The 24114-nt window shown below is 42.3% G+C and overlaps 2 protein-coding genes across 4 annotated transcripts in view; one reads left to right on the forward strand and one right to left on the reverse strand.

The window, feature by feature from the left end:
• Positions 1-1513, reverse strand: part of BTF3L4 (basic transcription factor 3 like 4) — a 33358-nt gene extending 31845 nt beyond the window's left edge. Inside the window, exon 1 of one of the 3 annotated variants that reach the window (XM_016193444.2) lies at positions 1365-1513. In XM_016193444.2, the coding sequence (XP_016048930.2) occupies positions 1365-1507 (143 nt within the window). In that variant the 5' untranslated portion in view covers positions 1508-1513. The other 2 variants (XM_060205898.1, XM_060205899.1) reach the window with 2 other exon arrangements.
• An 845-nt stretch (positions 1514-2358) lies between these two features.
• TXNDC12 (thioredoxin domain containing 12) overlaps positions 2359-24114 on the forward strand; it is a 39606-nt gene continuing 17850 nt past the window's right edge. Inside the window, exons 1-2 of the mRNA XM_007535152.3 lie at positions 2359-2731; positions 20174-20234. Of these exons, the coding sequence (XP_007535214.1) occupies positions 2635-2731; positions 20174-20234 (158 nt within the window). The 5' untranslated portion in view covers positions 2359-2634. The remainder of the gene's footprint in view (positions 2732-20173; positions 20235-24114) is intronic.

The raw sequence follows: 24114 nt of genomic DNA on the forward strand, positions 1-24114 counted from the left end.
TCCACTAGAGGGTTAGGATATGTGGGATTTAAATAGAAAAGAGGATTGGATCTTCTCATCTGTTAGAGATGTCATGCTCAGAATCTAGACTTGACTTCAGATCATCAACTGGTTTAATTTCATCTTCCTCAATCATTATTTTATTATGCCCTCTAGTCCTGTCTTGTGTGTAAGGCCAAATACCTACAAGCTGCAGCAGGGTATAAAATACAAAGTTCATCTCCCTCCCAATTTAAGATTTGGAAATGAGATCCAGCAGGGAAGAATAGCTTCTATTATATGACTAGAGAGTTTTTCTCTTGGACATTTTACCCCATTCCTCAGGGACTCAAAGGGTGTGATTAATAATGTTATGATCAATACTCATTAAGTGCGCAATTCCAAGCTCTCTGGTAGGATTTTCCACTCTTGTTTACAGAAACAAAAGAATTTCTAACCTTCGGCCACAGCTGAATGTGTGGGGTTTCTGAGAGAGGCATACATAGGCTTTGGAATCGGAAGGATCAAAGTTCTACCACTCAGGGCTTCTGAAAAGTAGTTTACTTCTCTGAACTTGTGTTCCTTGGGTTTGGAAAGGTGTTCACCACCACACACTGCGCAGGATTGTTACAAGGCTCCCGAGTCTGGCTATTGGGCACTGAGAATGTTTTACAGTAGCTACTCAAAAACAAACTGGTAACTATTGTTGCCACTCCAGACAGGCCAGCCAGGATACAGTCAAAGAACGTGGGAACGGAAGTTGAAACCGCCATTCACTAAGAGCCTGCGGGCAGCACTCATCAATCTCCTGACAGCCTACTACGCGTTTCAGGAGGATGTGCGACCGGGTCACAAAGGCAGGGGAGACAATGTCTCAGAAAAAGGAAGCTGACTTGTAAACAAATAACTATCTGCAAGAGAAAAAGCACCGCAACGGAATTCGGTCCTCGGCGCTGGGAGGGGTGGGCTGGGGGTCGAAGGGCTGCTAACCTCAGCTTCCTTATCTGTCGAGTGGGAGAGTCGAAGGAGATGACAACAGACAGGCTTGAGTCTAAAGCTCACAGCATTGTTGTGAAGAATGAAGTTAACAGGGCGGAGGAGGGAGACCGCCCGTCCGCCTCCAGGGACCCGATCCGGGCGGCCAGGGCACGACCCCCGCTCGTCCCTGCAGGGGCCGGTGGTGCTGGGGACCTTCCCTCAGGTGCCGACCCCCAGCTGCGCCGCCGGTAACCGACAGGCCAAGCCAGCCGCCTCCGCCCCCACTCGGTGCTCCACGGCGGAAGTGGCAACCCGAGCGGTTGGCGGGTGTCGGAAGAAGAGGGCGGGGGGGAGACCGTGCACAGCGGCCTATGGCCGTGGAGTGGCGGGACCGCCGGGGGTCTCACCTGAAGCAGGGAGGGTCCTCCAACACCAGCACGCGGCAAGAGCAAGATGGCTGCCTCAGTCGAGGAGACAAGAAAGACGACGGCAGCGGCCGCGGCGGGAGAAGGACCCACGTGATACCTCCAGGCTCCCCCCCCCACCTCATCAAAGCAGCCTATCCAGGGAGCGCATCTGTGAACTACAAAGCCCAGCCTGCTCCACGCTTCCCAATGGGAAGGCGGCAGGTGCAGGTGGCCGCGCTGCATTCTGGAACTTGAAGTTTCCTGAGCGTTCCATTGTGTCCATACCTATAATTTATAGGGAGCCTAATGAAAGGACGGTGTGTACTTTTGTTTGGGCGTGTACTTTGGTCAGATGTCTTTCACTTGGCATAAAATAGGCACTGTCGGGCTCAACTAGTGTCTGGGAGAGACAGGGAGTTTTGACGGGTTCTGCATCAGAGGAAAAATCGAGGCGAAATATTCAACTCACAAACGCAATTAACCAGAAGAGACATTACATTAGAAATGTCTGCAATGACTTGTGTTCTGGTCTCCTGAAGAATCAGTTAGCTTTGCAGTAAGGGAACCCATGTACATTTTCTCAGAGCTTGCGTTAATTGGTTGCATCCTGCCTGAACCAAAGAATTACGGTTACAAGGAAAAACATGGTCTAGCGCTTCTCCAGCTGGAAGTGGCTCCTTTGCAAGGGAGGAGACCAGACGCTGCAGAACCGGTTTGCCGGCTCTTTGGAGAACAGAGGAACCCAAGAGTGACGTCTTGTTGTCTGGTCCATTTTGCTTTTGGAAGAATAAGGGGGGTAGGAGGCCGAAGGGTAACCAGCCCACAGTGAAGTGCAGACTTGAAGGATCAATAATTTGCGTTTTGAATATTAAGTGGACTGGTGAGGGTGGGGGAGGGGTTAGCCTGCTAGCGGATTCAACCAGCAACGGTTCCTCTAAGCCTCCTCCCCAAGCTCGGTGATGTCGGCCTACTTTTCCCTTTTCGGTTCTGGGACTGGGCACCAGGAATGGGTGGGAAAACAACTCGTACTCCAGAAGCAACTCCCCTACCTTTCTACGTGATCTGCACCTTTAAACTTACCCCCATCCTAAACCAGACCCTGAAGGCACCACCCACATCCGTGTAACATCACTTCCTTCAGGGTTAGGGGAAAAAATATCTGGGAAAGCGGAGGGTACAGCTAATCCAGACGCGGAGGGAAAGCGCGGGTTTACTGCTGGGATTCCGGCCCTGCGTCTGCTCTGCTCCGCGGCTCCGCTCATCTACGGCCATGAAGCTGCGGCCTCGTCTCGGGGCCACCTGTTTGCTGGGCTTCAGTTTCCTGCTTCTCGCCACCTCTTCTTATGGACATACTGGGCTTGGAAAGGGTCAGAACGCGCTCTTACCTTAATCTTTACTCACTCCAGGCCCCGTCTAGCCCAGTAAAACCTTCTTCTTTCCCTAACACCACCTCCTTCCCATTCTCTCCAACTGCTCCAGGAATTTGAGGAAGATTGCTTGGGGTTGGCAGTGGCGGGTGTGTGGTGGTGGGGCATGTTGAGATGGGAAAAATTATACCTGAGACCTTGCATCGAGTGAAAAGAATGACTCTAAATCAGGAAAAGCAAGTTTAAGAGCCTTATGCTAGTAAGTGTCTGGTACTTGGTAGGTACTCAGGAGCTGGCACGTTCCCTACTGGGAAGAATAGTGTGTCTGGGGTATGAGGACCACACTCTGAACCTGAACTTTCCCCACCCTTCCGAGTCTGTGGAAAGCTAGGTTAATGCCTCTTCCGTGTCCTGTGGGATCAACACTTGCATTTCGGGAAGGGGTGGCTTAGGCTTAAGAAAGGGTCGAGTGAATGATAGGAGATCTGATGTTAGAAAGTCACAGTTACCCGTGGTCCCATCAATTATTATCTTTAGTTCAGTCAGTGTGTTTAAAGAAATTTTTTTTTTAAATGAGACGGTGGTTATGATTGAAGATAAAGTGTTCCCCTTTCCCTGGAACCTATTACCCTTACCTTCATTGGAATTTAGCGTTTATACTGTTCTGTTAGGGAGCATGAACTCATCTCTCTTCCCTCCACCTTTTTTTGGGTACAAACCTTATTGTATGGAGATAACTGCTTTTTAATTTTTTTTCATATTTATTTATTTATTTTTCTTTTGTTGCCCTTGTTGGTTTTTATTGTGGTTGTAGTCATTACTGTTGTTATTGATGTCGTCGTTGTTGGATAGGACAGAGAGAAATGGAGAGAGGAGGCGAAGACAGAGAGGGGGAGAGAAAGATAGACACCTGCAGACCCGCTTCACCGCCTGTGAAGCGACTCCCCTGCAGGTGGGGAGCCAGGGGCTAGAACTGGGATTCTTATGCCCGTCCTTGGCACTTTGCACCACCTGCGCTTAACCCGCTGCTAAACTGCGCTACCGCCTGACTCCCAAGATAACTGCTTTTAATTGTTTCCTTTTTACCTCTCTATTCACGGATTGATAGATTAAATTGCCTTGGGCACTATTGTAAAGCAGTGAATAGCACAAAGTTTCTTATTCATGGAACTTGTATTCAGATGAGGGTAGTAGACCTATGAACAAATGAGTAAACAGGACAATTACAGCTAGGGATAAGTGCCTAAAGGAAAATGAAAAGTTTGGTGGAGAATGAGGGACTTGACAATTTGTGAGCCTGGGAGAACAGGGAAGACTTCTTTAATAAGATGATATATGAGTTTACAGCTTAGTGGTGAAACTGCATGATGAAACATACTGGGCCAAGATGTTTTAAATCTTGACAGCCCCATTAAATATATATACATTTAGTGTAAAAACAAGTAGTAAAAGAGACAAGAAGATAATAGTGCTAGGAATATGGGTAGAGGTCTGAGTTTTAATTTCTTCTTCCATTGACCAACTTGAGCAGGTTGCTAGGCATAGGTAATAACTTGGAGTCATATATTAAGCATTTTTATTCTACACATTAAGCTCCTTGTGTAGTGTTCGAATCACCATTGGCATATTAAAATTTAGTGTAGTGAAGAAGTCACTTTATTGTGGTCATGATTCTATGGGTTAGGAATTCAGAGATTTATTTATTTATTTATTTATTTGTGCTGAGAATCCAACCTAAGGTCCTGTACATATAAAGTATGTCATCTACTTGTCATCTATATCCTCAGCTCACTGTGGGTTAGAAATTCAAACAAGACACACAGTTCCATAATGTATGGGACCTCAGCTGAGCTTGTTATTTTTCCATGTCTTTTTTCATGAACTTGTGTGTGTTTCCAGAGTTATTCCAAGAGTAAAGTCTCAAGAGAACTAGGTAGAAACATTGGCATTTCTTTTCCCCATCTAGCCTTCCAAGTCATATAGCATCACTGCCACTGTATTGTGTATGGCTATGTTCAATGGGAAAACATATTAACCATTTCTCTATCCCCAGAGAAGGAATGCTGAGGTTACATTGTAAGGAGAGTGTGTGTGGAATAGGAAATACTGTTGCAACCATCATTTCAGACTAGATCTGATGAGTCCAGGGTAGTGTTGCAACCATCTTCTGAAAGTATAGTTTGCCTTAGTGAACCAGGACCATTTTCCCCCCTATTCATGTTTAGGAATATCTGTTGGAAGAAGAAAGGAATGATTCAGGGCAAGGGTAGATAGCATAATAGTTATGCAAAGAGATAGTTGTGCCTGAGGCTCCAAAGTCCCAGATTCAATCCCCCCACACCACCATAAGGCAGAACTGAGCAGTGCTCTGGTAAAAGAAAAAGAAAAAAAGAAAAGAAAAAAAATTCATATGGTCATTGTGATCCTTTGTATTTTTTCCCAACTTAAAGTCTGAAGAATGTCAAGACAAGTTACCCACCAGTTACACTATAGTATATAAAGTATACTGAATACTAGGTAACTTGCAGAAGTATCTAGAAAGGCAAATTGAGGTGGGCAAACTATGTAGTGAGAATTAAAAAGTCATTTAATAATGTGTCACAGATTTAGAAAGTAATGTTTACTAACATGTCCTCCCAAGAATATTCGAACTCTTAACATTTCTCTTGGCTATAGATCTTGGCAAATAGATTATAGTTCTCCCAACCTGCCTCCTTTGTGCTACCAGAAGCAGTGGTTCCTGGAATACTTGATGCTTGAAACTTTAAAACCCCAGGTTCAATCCTCTGCACCACTTTAAGCCAAAGTTGAGCAATGTTATTATAAAAATCAATCTATCAATCATGCCTGGAAAAATAGCTTAATGTTAAGAGTACCAGCCTTGGGAGTTGGGCGGTAGCACAGGGGTTAAGCGCAGGTGGCGCGAAGCGCAAGTGATTGGCTTAAGGATTCTGGTTCAAGCCCCCAGCTCCCCACCTGCAGGGGAATCGCTTCACAGGCGGTGAAGCAGGTCTGCAGGTGTCTGTCTTTCTCTCCCCCTCTGTCTTCCCCTCCTCTCTCCATTTCTCTCTGTTCTATCCAACAACGAAGACATCAATAACAACAACAATAAAACAACAAGGGCAACAAAAAGGGAAGATTAATAAATAAATATTAAGAAAAAAAAAGTACCAGCCTTACACACATTGAGACTCTGGGTTCAATCCCCTGTACCACGTGAGAGCAACGGATATGTGCATGGATGGTGAAGAAATGCTTTTGCTTGCTCTATTTCTTTCTCTCTCACCACTCATAAATTATTAAAAATTAATCAGCATTAAAGATTCAGCTCCTCAGGTACACTAGCCACAGTTCAAGTACCACATATGACTAGTGGCTACCATATTGAGCAGTGAGATAAAGAATATACTTTAATCATCAATAATTTTACTTTCAACTTTTACAAATCCTTCTGTTTGGGGCACTTTTTAAAAAAATATTTCTTTTTGTTGACCTTGTAGTTATTATTGTTGTTGTTGTCATCATTGTTGGACAGAGAGGAGGAGGAAAGATACCTGCAGAACTACTTCACCTGCGGGTGGGGAGCCTGGGGCTGGTCCTTGCGCTTTGTTCCACCTGTGCTTAACCTACTGGCTACTGCCTGACTCCCCATTTTGGGCACTGTTTTTTTTCCTCCAGGGTTATTGCTGGGCTCGGTGCTTGCACCATGAATCCACCGCTCCTGGAGGCCATTTTTTCCTCCTTTTGTTGCCCTTGTTCTTGTAGCCTCATTGTGGTTATTATTATTGCCATTGTTGATGTTGTTCGTTGTTGGATAGGACAGAGAGAAATGGAGAGAGGAGGGGAAGACAGAGAGGGGGAGAGAAAGTTAGACATCTGCAGACCTGCTTCACCGCCTATGACTCCCCTGCAGGTGAGGAGCGGGGCTCCAAACGGGATTCTTATGCCAGTTCTTGAGCTTTGTGCCACATGCGCTTAACCCACTGCGCCACCGCCCGACACCCCTTTTTAAAAAATATTTATCTATTCCCTTTTGTTGCCCCTGTTGTTTTATTGTTGTTGTCGTTGTTGGATAGGACAGAGAGGAATGGAGAGAGGAGGGGAAGACGGGGAGAGAAAGATACCTGCAGACCTGCTTCACCTCCTGTAGGTGGGGAGCCTGGGGTTCGAACCGGGATTCTTATGCCGGTCCTTGCGCTTTGCGCCACCTGTGCTTTTGGGCACTTTTTTAAGTGTATGGTGGTCCTGGGGATTGAACCTGGGACCTTTGGGTCCTCTGGCATGAAAGTAGTTTTGCATAAATATTATGCTGTTCCCCAGCCCCTAATCCAAATTCTTAATGTCCCCAATGTCCTCCACTTTACTTTTTCCTGTCTTCCTGTCTGTGTTAATGCCACCTCACTGTGGGCCAGGCCAAATATCTTAGAGTAAATCTTAACTTCTTGTATATTCTTGTATGTTTTCTTTTTTTTAACTTAATTTTTTATTTTATTTTTTCTTTTGTTGTCCTTGTTGCTTTTCATTGTTGTTATAGTTATTGTTGTTGTTATTGAAGTCGTTGTTGTATAGGGCAGAGAGAAATGTAGAGAGGAGGGGAAGACAGGGGGGGAGAGAAAGGCACCTCCAGACCTGCTTCACCGCCTGTGAAGCTACTCTCCTACTACAGATGGGGGCTCAAACCAGGATCCTCACGCTGGTCCTTGTGCTTTGCACCACGTGCGCTTTACCCTCTGTGCTACCTCCCGACTCCCTCAAGTATATTTTCATACTCCCTATCCATAGCAAAATTCTCCCTGATTTTTGCCTTCAAAATATGTGTGTGTGTGTGTGTGTGTGTGTCCCAGGTTCAATCTGCTGTACTACTGTAAACTAGAGCTGAGCTGTACTCTGGTTAACAACAAAAACAAACAAAAAACCAGAATCTAATATTATCTTTCTTCCTCTACCACCACAGCTGGTCCAAATCACCATCATTACTTGCCTGGGTTATTGCAACAGCTACTTTGCTTTGATTTTGCTTTCCTTTTTCTGTGTCTGTTTGCTACCATTTACAGTACAAAAGCACAACAAGGCATCCAGGGTTATTGCTCGGGCTTGGTGCCTGCACTACGAATCCACTGCTCCTGGAGGCCATTCCCCCCCTTTTTGTTGCCCTCGTTATTTATCGTTGTGGTTATTATTATTGTTGCCATTGATGTCGTTGCCACTAGATAGGGCAGAGAGAAATAGAGAGAGGAGGGGAAGACAGAGGGGGAGAGAAAGATAGACACCTGCAGATCAGCTTCACCTTTTGTGAAGCGACTCCGCCCCCCCTTGCAGGTGGGAAGCTGGGGTCTTGAACTCGGATTCTTATGCCAGTCCTTGCACTTTGCGCTATGTTCTCTTAACCTGCTACCGCCCGACCCCCAAAAATGTGTATGTATATATATTTATTTTATTTTATTTTTGTTTTATTTTTTGCCTCCAATCACTGGGGCTCGGTGCCGGCACTATGAATCCACCGCTATTGGTGGCCTCCCCCCCCCCCCCATAGGACAGAGAAGTTGAGGGGGAAGGGTAGATAAAGGGAGAAAAAGATAGAAACTTGCAGACTTGCTTCACCACTTGTGAGCAATGCAGATGGAGAACTAGAGGCTCAAACCGGGTTCCTTGTGCGGGTCTTTGCGCTTCCTACTATGTGCTCGTAGCCCCCTGCGTCATCGCCTGACCCCCAACAAAAATGTATTTTCTCATTGTCCTAGAGGCTGGACGTTCAAAATCAAGTTTTTCGGCTCCCCACCTGCAGGGGAGTCGCTTCACAGGCGGTGAAGTAGGTCTGCAGATGTCTCTCTCTCCCCCTTTCTGTCTTTCCCTCCTCTCTCCGTTTCTCTCTGTCCTGTCCCAACAGCGATGACATCATCAACAACAACAAATATAACAATAAAACAACAAGGGCAACAAGAGGGAATAAATAAATAAATAAATAAATAAATAAAATCAAGCTTTTGGCAAGGTTGGCTCTTTTTGAAGGCTAACGGAAGGATCTGTGCCAGGCCTTGTTTTGCATGCCTGTCTGCCACAGACCCCTCAGGTCGGGGAGCAGTAGGAGTTGTCAGGGTCTGCTGAAGAGAGCCCGGGTAGGGTCAGGAGTTGCCGCTAGGGAGAACAGATAGACACCACACTCTATTGGAGGGTGAATCTGAACTCAATGTTTATTAGACAGGCAAGCATTTATATACTTTTTTAGCATTTACATGATATTTTGAAAGCAGGAATCTGGAACAGAAAGTAAAGCATTTCTGATTATTGTGGTTATTTCAAGGGAGAGTCGAGCCCTGCAGGAGTAACCTGTAATGCATTCATGAGTAGGAGCTCTCTGTAAAAATTTAACTTTCTCCCTACTGTGAAAATCTAACTCCCTCCTTAATCATGGGGGGGGGGGCAGTGTAAGCTAAGGCTTTGGCTTTTTTTTTTTTTAAATAATTTATTTCTTTATTGGGGAATTAATGTTTTACATTCAACAGTAAATACAATAGTTTGTACATGCATAACATTCCCCAGATTCCCATTTAACAATACAACCCCCATTATGTCATTCATCATCTTTCATGGACCTGTATTTCTTTTACTTTGGTGTAATACTCCAATTCCATTTCAGGTTCGACTTGTGTTTTCTTTTCTAATCTTGTTTTTAAACTTCGGCCTGAGAGTGAGATCATCCCATATTCATCCTTCTGTTTCTGACTTATTTCACTCAACATGATTTTTTCAAGGTCCATCCAAGATCGGCTGAAAACGGTGAAGTCACCATTTTTTACAGCTGAGTAGTATTCCATTGTGTATATATACCACAACTTGCTCAGCCACTCATCTGTTGTTGGACACCTGGGTTGCTTCCAGGTTTTGGCTATTACAAATTGTGCTGCCAAGAACATATGTGTACACAGATCTTTTTGGATGGATGTGTTGGGTTCCTTAGGATATATCCCCAGGAGGGGAATTGCAGGGTCATAGGGTAGGTCCATTTCTAGCCTTCTGAGAGTTCTCCCGACTGTTCTGCACAGAGGTTGGACCAATTGACATTCCCACCAGCAGTGCAGGAGGGTTCCTTTGACCCCACACCCTTTCCAGCATTTGCTGCTGTTACCTTTTCTGATGTATGACATTCTCACAGGAGTGAAGTGATATCTCATTGTTGTCTTGATTTGCATTTCTCTGACAATCAGAGACTTGGAGCATTTTTTCATGTGTTTCTCGGCCTTTTGGATCTCTTCTGTGGTGAATATTCTGTACAAGTCCTCCCCCCATTTTTGGATGGGATTATTTGTTGTCTTGTTGTTGAATCTGGCAAGCTCTTTATATATGTTGGTTATTAAACTCTTATCTGATGTATGGCATGTAAAGATCTTCTCCCATTCTGTGAGGGGTCTCTTGGTTTGGGTAGTGGTTTCTTTTGCTGTGTAGAAGCTTTTTAATTTGATGTAGTCCCATAGGTTTATACTTGCCTTAGTCTTCCTTGTAATTGGATTCGTTTCATTGAAAATGTCTTTAAAATTTATGCGGAAAAAAGTTCTGCCAATATTTTCCTCTAAGTATCTGATAGTTTGTGGTCTAACATCCAAGTCCTTGATCCACTTGGAATTTACTTTTGTATTTGGTGAAATACAGTGATTCAGTTTCATTCTTCTGCATGTTTCAACCCATTGTTTCCAACACCATTTGTTGAAGAGACTCTGCTTTCCCCATGTAATAGTCTGAGCCCCTTTGTCAAAGATTAGATGTCCATAAGTGTGGGGCCTCATTTCTGGCCTCTCAATTCTATTCCACTGGTCAGTGTGTCTGTTCATGTTCCAGTACCAAGCAGTTTTGATGACAATGGCCCTATAATACAGTTTGAGATCTGGGAGTGTGATGCCTCCGGTTCTGTTCTTTTTTCTCAAGATTGTTTTGGCAATTCTAGGTCTTTTCTGGTTCCAGATAAACATTTGTAGCATTTGTTCTATTCTCCTAAAAAATGTGCTTGGGATCTTGATGGGGATAGCATTAAATTTGTAGATGGCTCTGGGTAATATATTCATTTTGATGATGTTAATTCTTCCAACCCATCAACATGGAATATCTTTCCACTTCTTTGTGTCTTTTTCAATTTCTTTGAGTAGTGACTCATAATTTTCAGTATACAAGTAAGTATACAAAGAAGTATACAAGTATATTTCTTTGGTTAGGTTTACTCCTAGATATTTTATTGTTTTTGTTGCTATAGAAAAAGGAACTGATTTCTGGATTTCAATTTCTTCTAACTTAGTGTTTGCATAGAGGAATGCCACTGACTTTTGAATGTTAGTTAATTTTATAGCCTGACACCTTACTGTATTGCCTGATGATTTCCAAAAGCTTCTTGCTGGATTCCTTAGGTTTTTCCATGTATACTATCATGTCATCTGCAAATAAGGAGAGTTTGACTTCTTCTCTTCCAATCTGTATGCCTTTAATTCCTTGCTCCTGCCTAATTGCTATGGCAAGAACTTCCAACACTATGTTGAATAGTAATGGTGATAGTGGGCAGCCCTGTCTAGTACCTGATCTGAGGGGAAATGCTTCCAGTTTTTCACCATTGAGTGTGATGTTGGCTGTAGGTTTGCTATATGTAGACTCCACTACCTTCAGGAATTTTCCATCTTTTCCCATTTTTTGTAGTGTTTTGATCATAAAGGGATGTTGTATTTTGTCAAAGGCTTTCTCTGCATCTATTGATATGACCATGTGGTTTTTGGTCTTGCTTTTGTTGATGTGGTGGGTCACATTGATTGATTTACGTATATTAAACCAACCTTGCATGCCTGGGATAAACCCCACTTGGTCATGATGAACAATCTTTTTGATATACTGCTGTATCCGGTTGGCTAGAATTTTGTTCAATATTTTCGCATCTATGTTCATCAGAGATATTGGTCTGTAGTTTTCTTTTTTGGTTGTGTCCCTGTCTGCTTTTGGTATCAGGGTGATGTTGGCTTCATAGAAGAAGGCAGGGAGTATTCCAGTGTCTTCAATCTTCTGGAAGACTTTTAAAAGTAGAGGTATTAGTTCTTCTTTGAAAGTTTTGTAGAATTCATTTGTAAAACCATCTGGTCCAGGACTTTTATTTTTGGGAAGATTTTTGATAACTGTTTCAATTTCATTAGCTGTGATGGGCCTGTTCATGTTATCCACTTCCTCTTGACTTAGTTTTGGAAGTTGGTAGGTATCTAGGAAATCATTCATTTCTTCCAGGTTCTCTAGCTAGGTGGCCTATAGTTGTTCATAGAAGCCTCGCATGATATGTTGAATTTCTGCAGTGTCTGTTGTGATATCTCCTCTTTCATTTACTATCCGATTTATTTGGGTCTTCTCCCTTTTTTGTTTTGTGAGTCTGGCTAAAGGTTTGTCGATTTTGTTTACTCTTTCGAAGAACCAACATTGACTTTCATTGATCTTTTGTATGGTTTTCCTATTCTCAATGTTATTTATTTCTGCCCTAACTTTAGTGATTTCTGTCCTTCTGGTTGCTTTAGGATTCCTTTGTTGTTCTTCTTCTAGGTCTTTAAGATGTGCAATCAGGCTGTTAATTTGTGCCTTTTCTTGTTTCCTAATGTGTGCTTGTATAGCTATGAACTTCCCTCTTAGGACTGCTTTAGCTGTGTCCCAAATATTTTGATAGCTTGTGTCTTCATTTTCATTGAACTCTCGAAACATTTTGATTTCTTCCTTGATTTCCTCTTTGACCCAGAAGTTGTTAAGAAGTGTACTGTTGAGCTTCCACATTTTGGGACTGTTACTAATCTTTTGTTGATTGTTAAGTGTTAGTTTAATTCCACTGTGGTCTGAGAAGATGCTTGGGATGATTTCAATGCTCTTGAATTGGCTGATGCTGTCTTTGTAGCCTAACATATGGTCTATCCTTGAGAATGATCCATGTGGATTTGAGTAAAATGTGTATTCCAGTTTCTTGGGATGAATGACTCTGAAAATGTCCAATAGTTCTAGTTTATCTATCTCTTCATTTAGCTCCCTTATGTCTTTACTGATTTTCTTCCTGGATGATCTGTCAAGTTGAGATAGTGGGGTGCTGAAGTCCCCTACTATGATTGTGTTACTGTTAATATATTGCTGTAGCTCTTTCAGTAGAAGTTTGATGTATTTAGATGGCTTCTCATTGGGTGCATAGATATTAATAATTGTTAAGTCCTCTTGATTGACTGATCCTCTGAGCATTAAGTAGTGTCCATTCCTGTCTTTTTTAATCTTATCTATTTTAAAGTCTATCATGTCAGATATGAGAATAGCTGTTCCTGCCCTTTTTTGTGGGCCATTGGTTTGTATGATAATTTTCCATCCTTTCACTTTAAGTCTGTGTTTGTCTTGTTGAGTTAGGTGAGTTTCCTGTAGACAACATATTGTTGGGTTGTGTTTTCTGATCCATCTTCCTTCTCTGTGTCTTTTAATAGGTGAATTCAGGCCATTGACATTTATTGATATCAAAGATTGAAGTTATTTTAACGCCATTCTTGTAGAGTTTTTTGATATATGTCCTATTTGTGGTGGTCTGGTTGTTTATAGGAGACCTTTCAGAACTTCTTTCAGGGCAGGCTTGGTGATGGTTGCTTCCTTCAAGTGTTGTTGTCTGAGAAGGTTTTGATGCTTCCATCTAGTCTGAATGACAATCTAGCAGGATATAGTATTCTTGGCTGAAAGCCTTTCTCATTGAGCACTCGATAGATATCTTGCCATTCTCTTCTGGCCTGTAGTGTTTGTATGGAGAAGTCTGCTGCTAATCTTATGGGTTTTCCTTTGTAGGTGACTCTTTGTTTTTCTCTTGCAGCCTTGAGGATCTTTTCTTTATCCTTATTCCTTTCCATTCTAAGTATGACATGTCTTGGTGTCTTTAGATCTGGGTTAATTCTGTTTGGGACCCTCTGGGCTTCTTGAATCTTTATGTCTTTGGTGTTGTCTAGACTAGAGAAATTTTCAGCTATTATGGCCTGGAGAATGCTTTCTTCCTTTCCTTCTCTTTCTTCCTCTGGTAAGCCAATAATGCGTATATTGTTTCTTTTGAAGTCATCCCATAGGACTCTGTTGTTGTTTTCAGCATCTCTTAATCTCTTTTTGAGATCTCTTACTTCTTTTTTTGTTGTCTCTAATTCATCCTCAATCTTGCTAATTCTGTCTTCAGCCTCATTGATTCTATTCTCTCTGCCCTCTACTGCTTTCTGGAGTTCATCTATTTTGTTGCCCTTCTCTGATACTGTTTTAGCTTGTTCAGCTAGTTGCCTTCTTAGCTCAGCTATTTCAGCTTTCAGCTCTCTAATAACCATGAGATAATTAGAATTTTCTTCCATATTCTCATTTGTTGTTCCTGCATTTCTGATTACAATTTTTTCAAATTCTTTACTCACTCCTGTTATTATTTCCTTAGCTAATGTTTGGATGTTGAACTCGTTGTTTTGTGCTTAACCCTCTGGAGGACTTTTAGCTGGACTCTTGTCCTGGTTCGAGTCTCCAATATTTTTTCTTGTTGTTTTAACCATTTTATATATTATGTTATGAGTTCCCTTTATCAGTACTTTTCAAATTATTGATCACTATTGCCTGGATTGACTTGTGTCTAAGTAATTTAATTAAAGGGTTACCGTGGTGGAAGTTAACAGTTTTTTCAATCCCTGAGTTGGAGCTCAGTGGTGTAAAAGCCTCTTTTTTTTTTCTTCCCTGTAGGCTATGGGAGCCTGAGGGCTTTTAAACTATCAATAGGCTTCTTAGCTTAATCACTGACTCCTGGAATCCATTTTCAATGTAAGTTGAGAGGGCCAGGGCTTGTTCGCAGGTAGATTTTCCTGGGCGGAAACCAGCTTGGGCGGGTGATAGGAATTTCTCTGTAAGATGAGAAATACGTGACAGAAGCAGCCTCTCAAGGAGTTTGTAACACACGGAGAGGAGAGAAATTGGTCTATAGCTGGCGGCCAGTGTTGGGTCTTTCTTTGGTTTCAAAACTGCTATAATCTTCGCACGACACCAAACTTTAGGCATAGACTCAGATTCCAAGATGTGGGACAGGAATGAAGCGAGCCACTTCTTTGCCGCGGGACCCAGGTTAAGAATGAGTTCTGGGGTGATGTTATCATAGCCAGCAGCTGTTCCTGGTTTAACCCTCTTCAAAGCATCTTCCAGTTCAGACAGTGTAAAGTGAGAGAGTTTTGGAGATGGATCAGATAACCGAGAGTGGGATGACCACTCGTGGGAAATTTTTCTTTTCCAGACTGGGTCGATCTTAGCACGTCCAACTTGAGTTAGGTGACTGGCCACTGAGTTTGGAAATACAGGAGGATGGGAGACGGGAGGGGGTTGGCCACCGGCACCCAGTCTGTGAAGAAGCTTCCAGGCCTTCCTACTTGAGTGGGTGAAGTTCAGACTTTCCGTGAGTTGTTGCCAGTGGGCTTGGCGTGCTGCATCCAGGGAGGCAATGAGATGGTCAGCCACATCTGGGTCGCCCGACTCATCGTACTGCTTTAGTAGTTGCTCGCATTCAGCATCAAGACAAGGCGTATAGTTAGCACGTCTCCCATGAGAAATGGCTTGGGAAGCTGCTTTGAAGATGGCTTGGCGGAAGCGCCTGTAGGAATCTTCAGGGGGGATAGAGTTAATTGGAATTGCAGGAATAGATTTGTTGGTAAGATCACTGAACAGACGCCCTCTCAACTTACATTGAAAATGGATTCCAGAAGAATTTAAAGACGGGTGCTGTCTTTGTTGATCTCACAGCAGCCTATGACACAGTCTGGCACCATGGTCTCCTAGTCAAGATCTCAAGATGCCTGCCTCCATGGGTGGCCAACACTATATCGTTTCTTCTCCAAAACAGAAGATTCCGGGTGCATCTGGGTGACAAGTCTAGCAGATGGAGACTTGTCTCAGTGGCCTTCCCCAGGGCTCTGTTCTGGCTCCTACGCTATTTAATATTTACATCAATGACCTCCCAGAAACTTCTTCAAGGAAGTTCATCTACGCCCATGACATCTGCTGTGCAACTCAGGCATCCAAGTTCGACATCCTCGAGGAAACACTCACGAAAGACATGTCTCTGATATCTGATTACTGTAAAAAATGGCGACTAATCCCTAGCACTGCAAAAACGGTATCATCTGTTTTCCATCTACACCATGCCTCGGCCTCTCGTGAGCTTAATGTGCAGCTTGGCGGTACGAGAATCCGGCATGAAGCCCAGCCAGTCTATCTTGGCGTTACTCTCAATTGCACTCTGTCATTTCACGAACATCTCATAAAAACTGCAGCAAAGGTGGGCGCAAGGAATAACATCATTGCAAGACTGGCCAGCTCCTCATGGGGCATGAGTGCTTCCACACTACGATCATCCTCTCTGGCATTATGCTATTCCACTGCAGAATACTGTGCCCCAGTATGGTTCCATAGCCCCCATGTCCACTTGGTCGATTCCAAATTATATTCCTCCATGAGGATAATTTCTGGAACCATCCGTTCCACCCCGGTTCCATGGCTGCCAGTTCTTAGCAACATTGCCCCGCCAGATATTCGTCGGGATGCAGCATCATCTAAGTTCATTTCCCACGTCTACGCTCCACCGGACCTGCCAATATACGCGGATATCTTCGCCCACCCTGTCCAACGCTTGACGTCTCGTCACCCAATCTGGTCCCCTACACCTACACTGAACTTCTCTGTTCCAGACTCTTGGAAACAGAGTTGGCAGTCAGCTGAGGTAAAGAACAAACACCTCATCGCAGACCCCTGCAAGCATCAACCCGGCTTTGACCTAGCATGTTATGATTGGGCCCTCCTCAATCGCTATCGAACAGGCCATGGCCGGTGCGCCGCTATGTTCCATCGCTGGGGAGCCAGAGACGACCCGAACTGCCCCTGCGGCTCCAGACAGACTATGACCCACATAGTCAACGACTGCCACCTCTCCAGATTCAAAGGAGGTCTCGAAACTTTATATCAGGCTCAACCTGACGCTGTTGACTGGCTACGGAAGAAGGGCAAACGCTAGAAGAAGAAGACTGACTCCTGACCAAGAGATAAAGCAGGGTGTGGCAGAGATAATCCAGTGGTTATGCAAAGAGACTTTCACAGCCCCTCAGCTATGCCACAGAGGTATAGGTCTTCTCCTGAGTTTCCCGGTTAGATCTCTGTCCCCTGGTGTCCCTCTCTGTTGCTGCTCCAGATTCTGAGGGTAGTAGCAATGGAGACTCAGAGTTGCACTTGGTGAGTCTCTGGGGAGTCCTTTCCTCCCTTCAGCTGTCCCCTTGTTGTGGAGCAGACTGGAGGTGGTGTCTCCACTGATAAACTGTTGAACTGTTAGCAGTCACTTAATCTCTCCTTAGGCCCCTCTCTCCTCTCTGTCACCAGCCACGCACGCGTGTTTATACTTACGGGTGATTTACTGGGTTCCTGTGGTCATTCTAGTCCTGTCTTGTTTCGGTCTGGGTGGTCTCCTTTGGTGTTCCTAGTTGATCCGGGAGAGGAGAGGAGAGGAGAGAAAGCAATCTGCTGCTCGTAGCTCCGCCTCTGGAAGTCGAATCCATGGCTTTGGCTTCTAAGGGGGGCAACATATGTCTGATTGAGAAATTTTCTTAAAAGTGTATGTATGTCTTCTATTCCTGATACCTCTTCTGGCTCATTACTTTTTAATATATTTTCTAATTTTAATTTATCCACATTAGGTACTCTAGATCTACTGTACTCTCTGTACTTGGTGTACCCCAACTGTGTCAATTGGGTATATAATTTATAACGTGTTCTGAGAGGAAGCAAACACCAAGGAAGTCTGCTTCTTGCTAATCTTTTTAAAAAGGGCAAACTATACCAGGATACATGAGTGTCATTAATACTAACTTTTCTGTCACCCTGCATGTAGGTACTGGTATAGTGCAAAGGGTGGTCAGTGGGCTTAGGTAAATATTTGCGGTAAAGATAGGGAGGAAACCACAGTCCACCACCCATGGGGTAAGCTGGTCCCCATTTAGTCATAACTGTAGGTGCTGGTCTGTGGTAGGACCCTCTGTCTGGTTTTCTAACTTGCTGAACTCTGGGTTTTTCTTCAGTTTCTATTTCTTGGAAATGTGAGTCATCAGGGACTGTATCCCAGGCTGGGCCTCTGGGAATTAGTGACTGAGTATCCTGGTCATTTGTTAGTAATCTATAGACCAAGGCAACTTATCCCCACCTGTTCCCATAAGACTCATTGTGATCATAAGAATAAGGAATTGTAATCTAAATTTGATCAGCATGCCATGTCCCCTTCCCAGAATCACTCTTCTTGAAGATGTGGTTCCCACGTGCTCAGTTTGTCAGACCCTTCGTTTCTGGTTTGATAGGGACGTGGCACCTGTGTAGGCCCATATATTCCCTTTATAGATGAACTCGTTATACTGAATTGGGACCTACTCTGATATGCTCATTTTATTTGGTTATCTATGTTCAGACCCTATTTCTAAATAATAATACTAAATAATGTAGTTGGATATATTGGGGGTTAGGACTCCATGATACCATTTTTAGGAGACATAATTAAATTCATACCCCCCCAGTCTGTTTTTAGCACAGAAGCTAGAGCAACTCTGATAAAACATAAATCACATGTCACTACTCTGCTCAAAATCCTCTAAGAGCTTAATAAAAGCCAGAGTTTTACAGTACCTTACAAGGCCCTGCTTTATCTGTTCCCTCCTTTGCTTCTTTGTCTTCCTCACTGTCTTCCATTGAAAGATGTCATTGTATAATGCTCAAAACCAAGGGATCTGACCCTGACTACCTTTGTAAAGATCTCAGCTCTAATGTTGTATAAGAGAAATTGGAAACATTACTTAAAACTATGTGCCTGAGTCTCCTCTCATCTATAAAATGGAAATATTAAGTACCCATCTTATAGGGTTGTTAGGAAGATTAATAAATAAAATACTTAAAATAGTGTCTTGGCATATAATACTAGTGACATATATTAATGTGTTCCATCTATTTATTTTTCCTTTCTTCTTGAACCCCTGGCAAGTATTAATCTTCTCACTTGTCTCCATAGTTTTGCCTGTTTTAGAATTGTAGTTAGAATCATTTAATGCTTTTTTCAGACTTCTTTCACTTAGCAATATGTAATTAAAATTTTTGCCCTTTGTGACTTAATAACTCATGTGTCACTGTATACCCACTGATTTTGTATTTCAGCACTTATATACTTATTTATTTAACAGAGACAAGATAGTTCAGAGCATACCTGAACTCTGATTTATAGTAGTGCTAGAGAAAGAGCTAAGGACCTTTAGGGCTTCAGGCATGCATATCTGGTCTGCTACTTCTGCACCACTTCCCCTGGTCCAACAGTTATATTTTACACTTCCTAACAGTTCTCTTTGGGCCTTTCTAATGTTTGCCTGTTTACACCTGCCCCTGTCATCCCATACTTCTTTCTTTGAATATGTGTACATGGTTTAATTCCATGGATAATAATTCTAATATTTGAAGTCCTCAAGAGTCTCCATCTGTTCTCTCCTGGCCTTTTTTGACTTTACCATTACCATTATCATCATTATCATCATCACGAGAGAGAGAAGAACAAGAGAAGCAAAGCAGCACTCTGGCATATATAATTCTGGGGATTGAACTCAGAACCTCATGCTTAAGGGCCCAAGATTTTATCCAATGTACCACCTTTTGGCCATGCTCATACTGACTTTCACTTGTGACTTACTTAAGGATGATTGTGAGCTCATAATGGTTGTTTATTGTTGGCTATCTCAGCTACGTAGGAAATACATTCCTTTAGAAGGATTTAGCATTGGTGATTTGGCTACCAGGGAGTTAACCACTAGCCTGGAATCTCTTGAATCATCTTTGACAACTGGGTTAAATAGGAGTCTCAAGTTCATCTATTTTTTGTTTTATCACATTATAAATGGCATTGGCTTTTCAGGTCAACCTTATCTTTTGCTTGTTCCGCTCTTCCTCATATAGTTTTAACGTATTTAATGTTTGTATTTACTACTGTGATTCCAGCAAGTACATTTTGAAAATTCAGGATGTGTGTTTAGGAATCTCCCTGAAGCAGGATTCAGTTGCCTGCATTTATAATATGATCATATTATCCACCTTCCATTTCTCTTGAGCATCATCCCATTTTCATTCATACTTAATCATTCATTCTTCAGGATTGTACTTTGGTATGAAAAGTGGGACCTGAGGTATGGGACTCTCCATACACCTAAAAAGTAGTAGATCTAGGACTTGAACACCATACTTTTGACAGGGAATATCTTTTTTATGAATATATATATATATGTATATATATATATATATATATATACATATACATATATATATATATTTAAATATGCCACACATCTTTCTTGACTCTATGGACTCTGTTGATGTGTGAATGTTTACAAGACTCTTTTATTCCAGGTTTTGGTGATCACATTCATTGGAGGACACTAGAAGATGGAAAGAAAGAAGCAGCTGCCAGGTACAAAATTTAGTTTTAGGTAATTTATTGTGGTAAAGCATTTTCCAGCTTTCAATTCAAATTATTTTCAGGTGAAGGGCTATGGCAAAGCTGAGTAAGAATCAAGAACACTCCAAAGTCCAGGTTAAATCCCAAGCACCACCATAAGCCAGAACTGAACAGTGCTTGGTAAAAATAAAAATAAAGTGGTCTGGGAGGTGGCGCAGTGGTAAAGCTTTGGACTCTCAAGCATGAGGTCCTGAGTTCGATCCCCAGCAGCACATGTGCCAGAGTGATGTCTGGTTCTTTCTCATAAAATAAAATAAAATCTTTTTAAAAATAAATAAAAATAAGGGGTTGTGCGGTAGCGCAGCGGGTTAAGCACACATGGTGTGAAGCGCAAAAACCGGCGTAAGGATCCCGGTTCAAGCCCCGGCCCCTCACCTGTAGGGTGATTGCTTCACTAGCAGTATAGCAGGTCTGCAGGTGTTTATCTTTCTCTCCCCCTTTCTGTCTTCCCCTCCTCTCTCCATTTCTCTCTTTCCTATCTAACAACAATGACATCAGTAACAACAACAATAATAACCACAACGATACAACAAGGGCAACAAAAGGGAAAAATATGGCCTCCAGGAGCAGTGAATTTTGTGGTGCTGACACTGAGCCCCAGCAATAACCCTGGAGACATAAATAAATAAATAAATAAATAAATAAATAAATAAATAAATAAGAATGTGCTGGGAATCAGGAGGTAGCAATGGGTTAAGTGCACATGGCGCAAAGCGCAAGGACGGTTGGAAGGATCCGGGTTCCAGCCCCTGGTTCCCCACCTGCAGGGGAGTTGCTTCACAGGTGGTGAAGCAAGCCTGCAGGTGTCTATCTTTCTCTCCTCCTGTCTTCTCATTCACTCTCCATTTCTCTCTGTCCTATCCAACAACGACGACATCAATAACAACAACAACAATAACTATAACAATAAAACAAGGGCAACAAAATGGAATAAGTAAATATTAAAAAATAAAAATAAAGTGTTTACTGTAAATTACTGTTCATATATTGAAATACATGAATTAGCTCATTTAATTCTCAACTCTTCCCACTTGCTGAGAGAATGAAGCAAGCAGTGTCTCTCTCTCTCTCCCTACTGCCTCCCTCCTCTCAATTTCTGGCTGTCCCTATCAAATAAATAAAGGTAATAAAAAAATTTAAAAATCTCATTCACTTGGCCAGGCGGTGGTGTACCTGGTTAAGCACACACAGTATAATGCACAAGGACCTGGGTTCAAGCCCTTCATCCCCACCCGCAAGGGGAAAGCTTCACGAGTGGTTGAGGTGAGTACTATTATACTCACTTAATTTTAAAGATGAGAAAATTAAGACACAGAGAGTTAAGGAACTTGCCGAAAGTTGCACATTTTGTAAGTACTGGACTGGGATTAAGACCCTGGCACTCTCGCTTCAGAACCTATGCTCAACCAGTAAACCATACTGTCTACTAATCTCAAGTGTAATCTGTTACAGATGACTCATGCAAAAGTTAATCCTTACAACCTATGAGGTTGGTTTAGCCTGTGAAATAAAAACTGTTGTTATTTTACAGAAGAATAAAATGTTACATATAATAGTTAAATAACTTGCCAATAGTTTGCACAGCTAGACTTGTATATTTTGTACTGTACTGGAGAGAGATCCAAAGACCCAGTACATAATATGTGTACGTACTCTACATATAAATGCACAAAAACACTTCTGCATCTGCCAAAATATATATCATGTAACACTGGAAACATACTTATGTTTAAGACATTATTTTATTTTTTACCTGGGAGTTAAGTTTAGCAAGGCATCCTGTATTTTATTTTATTTTATTTTTTAATGTTTTACTTATGGGTGGGGATAGATAGCATAATGGTTATGCAAAGAGACTCTCATGCCTGAGACTCCAAAGTCTCAGTTCAATCCCCCACACCACCATAAACCAGAGCAGAGCAGTGCTCTCGTAAAAATAAATAAATAAATAAATAAATAAATAAAGCATTTTACTTATTTATTGGATAGAGACAGAGAAAAATCAACAGGGATAATGAAGATAGAGACCTACAGCACTACTTCATCACTCATGAAACATCCCCTATAGGTGAGCACTTGGGGGGCTGGGCTTGAACCTGGGTCCTTGTACATTGTTATATGTGTACTTGACCAGGTGAACCACCACCTGGCTCCTCGGCATCCTGTATTTTAACTGACCACATTACCCAAGAGGAAAACTTCTGAAACTAGGAGATGACTCACTTGAAAGGGCCTTGCCCAGCCTAATTTATCATACATGACCCGGGTTCTAGCCCCAGGCACTGAAGGACGCTCTAGTGCAGTACTGTCGATATAATAAATGAAAAAAAGAAAACGACAAGGGCAACAAAAGGGAGAATAAATAAATAAATAAATATTAAAAATAATTTTAAAAATAAATGAAAAAAGTTGGCCCAGGAATGGTGAAATTGCATATGTGTAAGACCCTATACCTGAGGGGGGGAGGGGAGAAAATAAGAAAAAAAGGAAGAAATAATTGTAGTAGTAAGAGACGATGATTTCTACTAGTTTTTTTTTTTTTTAAGAATTTATTCATTTATTAATGAGAAAGGAGGAGAGAGAGAAAGAACCAAACATCACTCTAGTACATGTGCTACTGGGGATTGAACTCGGGACCTCATGCTTAATGATCCAATGCACCACCTCCTGGACTACTTGTATTTTTTTTTGGTAACAGGGATATAATTCCACTGTTAATTTTATGTATTTATTTTTATTTATTTTCCTTGTTTTATTGCTGTAGTTATTATTGTTGTTGTTGTTGATGTCGTTGGATAGAACAGAGAAATGGAGACAGGAGGGGTAAGACAGACACCTGCAGACCTGCTTCACCACTTGTGAAGCGACTCCCCTGCAGGTGTTGGAACCGGGATCCTTCCACCAGTCCTTGCGCCACTTGCGCTTAACCCGCTGCACTACTGCCCAACCCTCTAATACTAGTTTTTTAAGTTTGATATCAATTGACTATTTTGAAGTGCCAAGAAATGAACTGAGACTTGTACATGTGCAATACCAAATACCACTAAGCAGCTCCCCCAGCCTGAGTTAAAAAAAAAAAAGGTTAAAATTTTTAATTAGAGTTAGAGCACCACTCTAAGATATGCTGTGCCAGGGACTGAATGCAGGACCTTATTCATGCAAACGTGGTGTTCCATCTTCTGCGCTGTCTCCCAGTCTAAAAAAATTTTTTTTTTCATTTTTTAATTTTTGGGGTGGGAAACACCAAAGCTCTACTCCATTAACCATGGAGTTCTTTGGTTTTATCCATGTGCTCTCATGTGATGTCTGGAGTTGAATCCAGGGACTCATGCATAGTAAACTACCTGCTGAACAATCTCCTAACCCCATGACACTTTTGTGGGAAGTTTTTTTTTTTTCCTCTTCTATACTTCTATAATTCAACCTACATCTATCATTTTTTTAAATTAATTTATTTATTAGAAAGATAGGAGAAAAAGAATCACTCTGGTACATGTGCTGCCAGGGATCGAACATAGGACCTCATGGTTGAGCATCCAATGCTTTACCCACTGAGCCACTTCCCAGACCACTACTTTTTTTTTTTCTTTTTTATTTAAGAAAGGATTAATTAACAAAACCATAGGGTAGGAAGGATACAATTCCACACAATTCCCACCACCAAATCTCCATATCCCACCCCCTCCCCTGATAGCTTTCCCATTCTCTAGCCCTCTGGGAGCATGGACCCAGGGTCATTGTGGGTTGCAGAAGGTGGAAGGTCTGGTTTCTGTAATTGCTTCCGCGCTAAACATGGGCGTTGACTGGTCGGTCCATACTCCCAGTCTGCCTC

This window comes from Erinaceus europaeus, chromosome 13 (genome assembly GCF_950295315.1).
Source record: "Erinaceus europaeus chromosome 13, mEriEur2.1, whole genome shotgun sequence".
NCBI lineage: Eukaryota > Metazoa > Chordata > Mammalia > Eulipotyphla > Erinaceidae > Erinaceus > Erinaceus europaeus.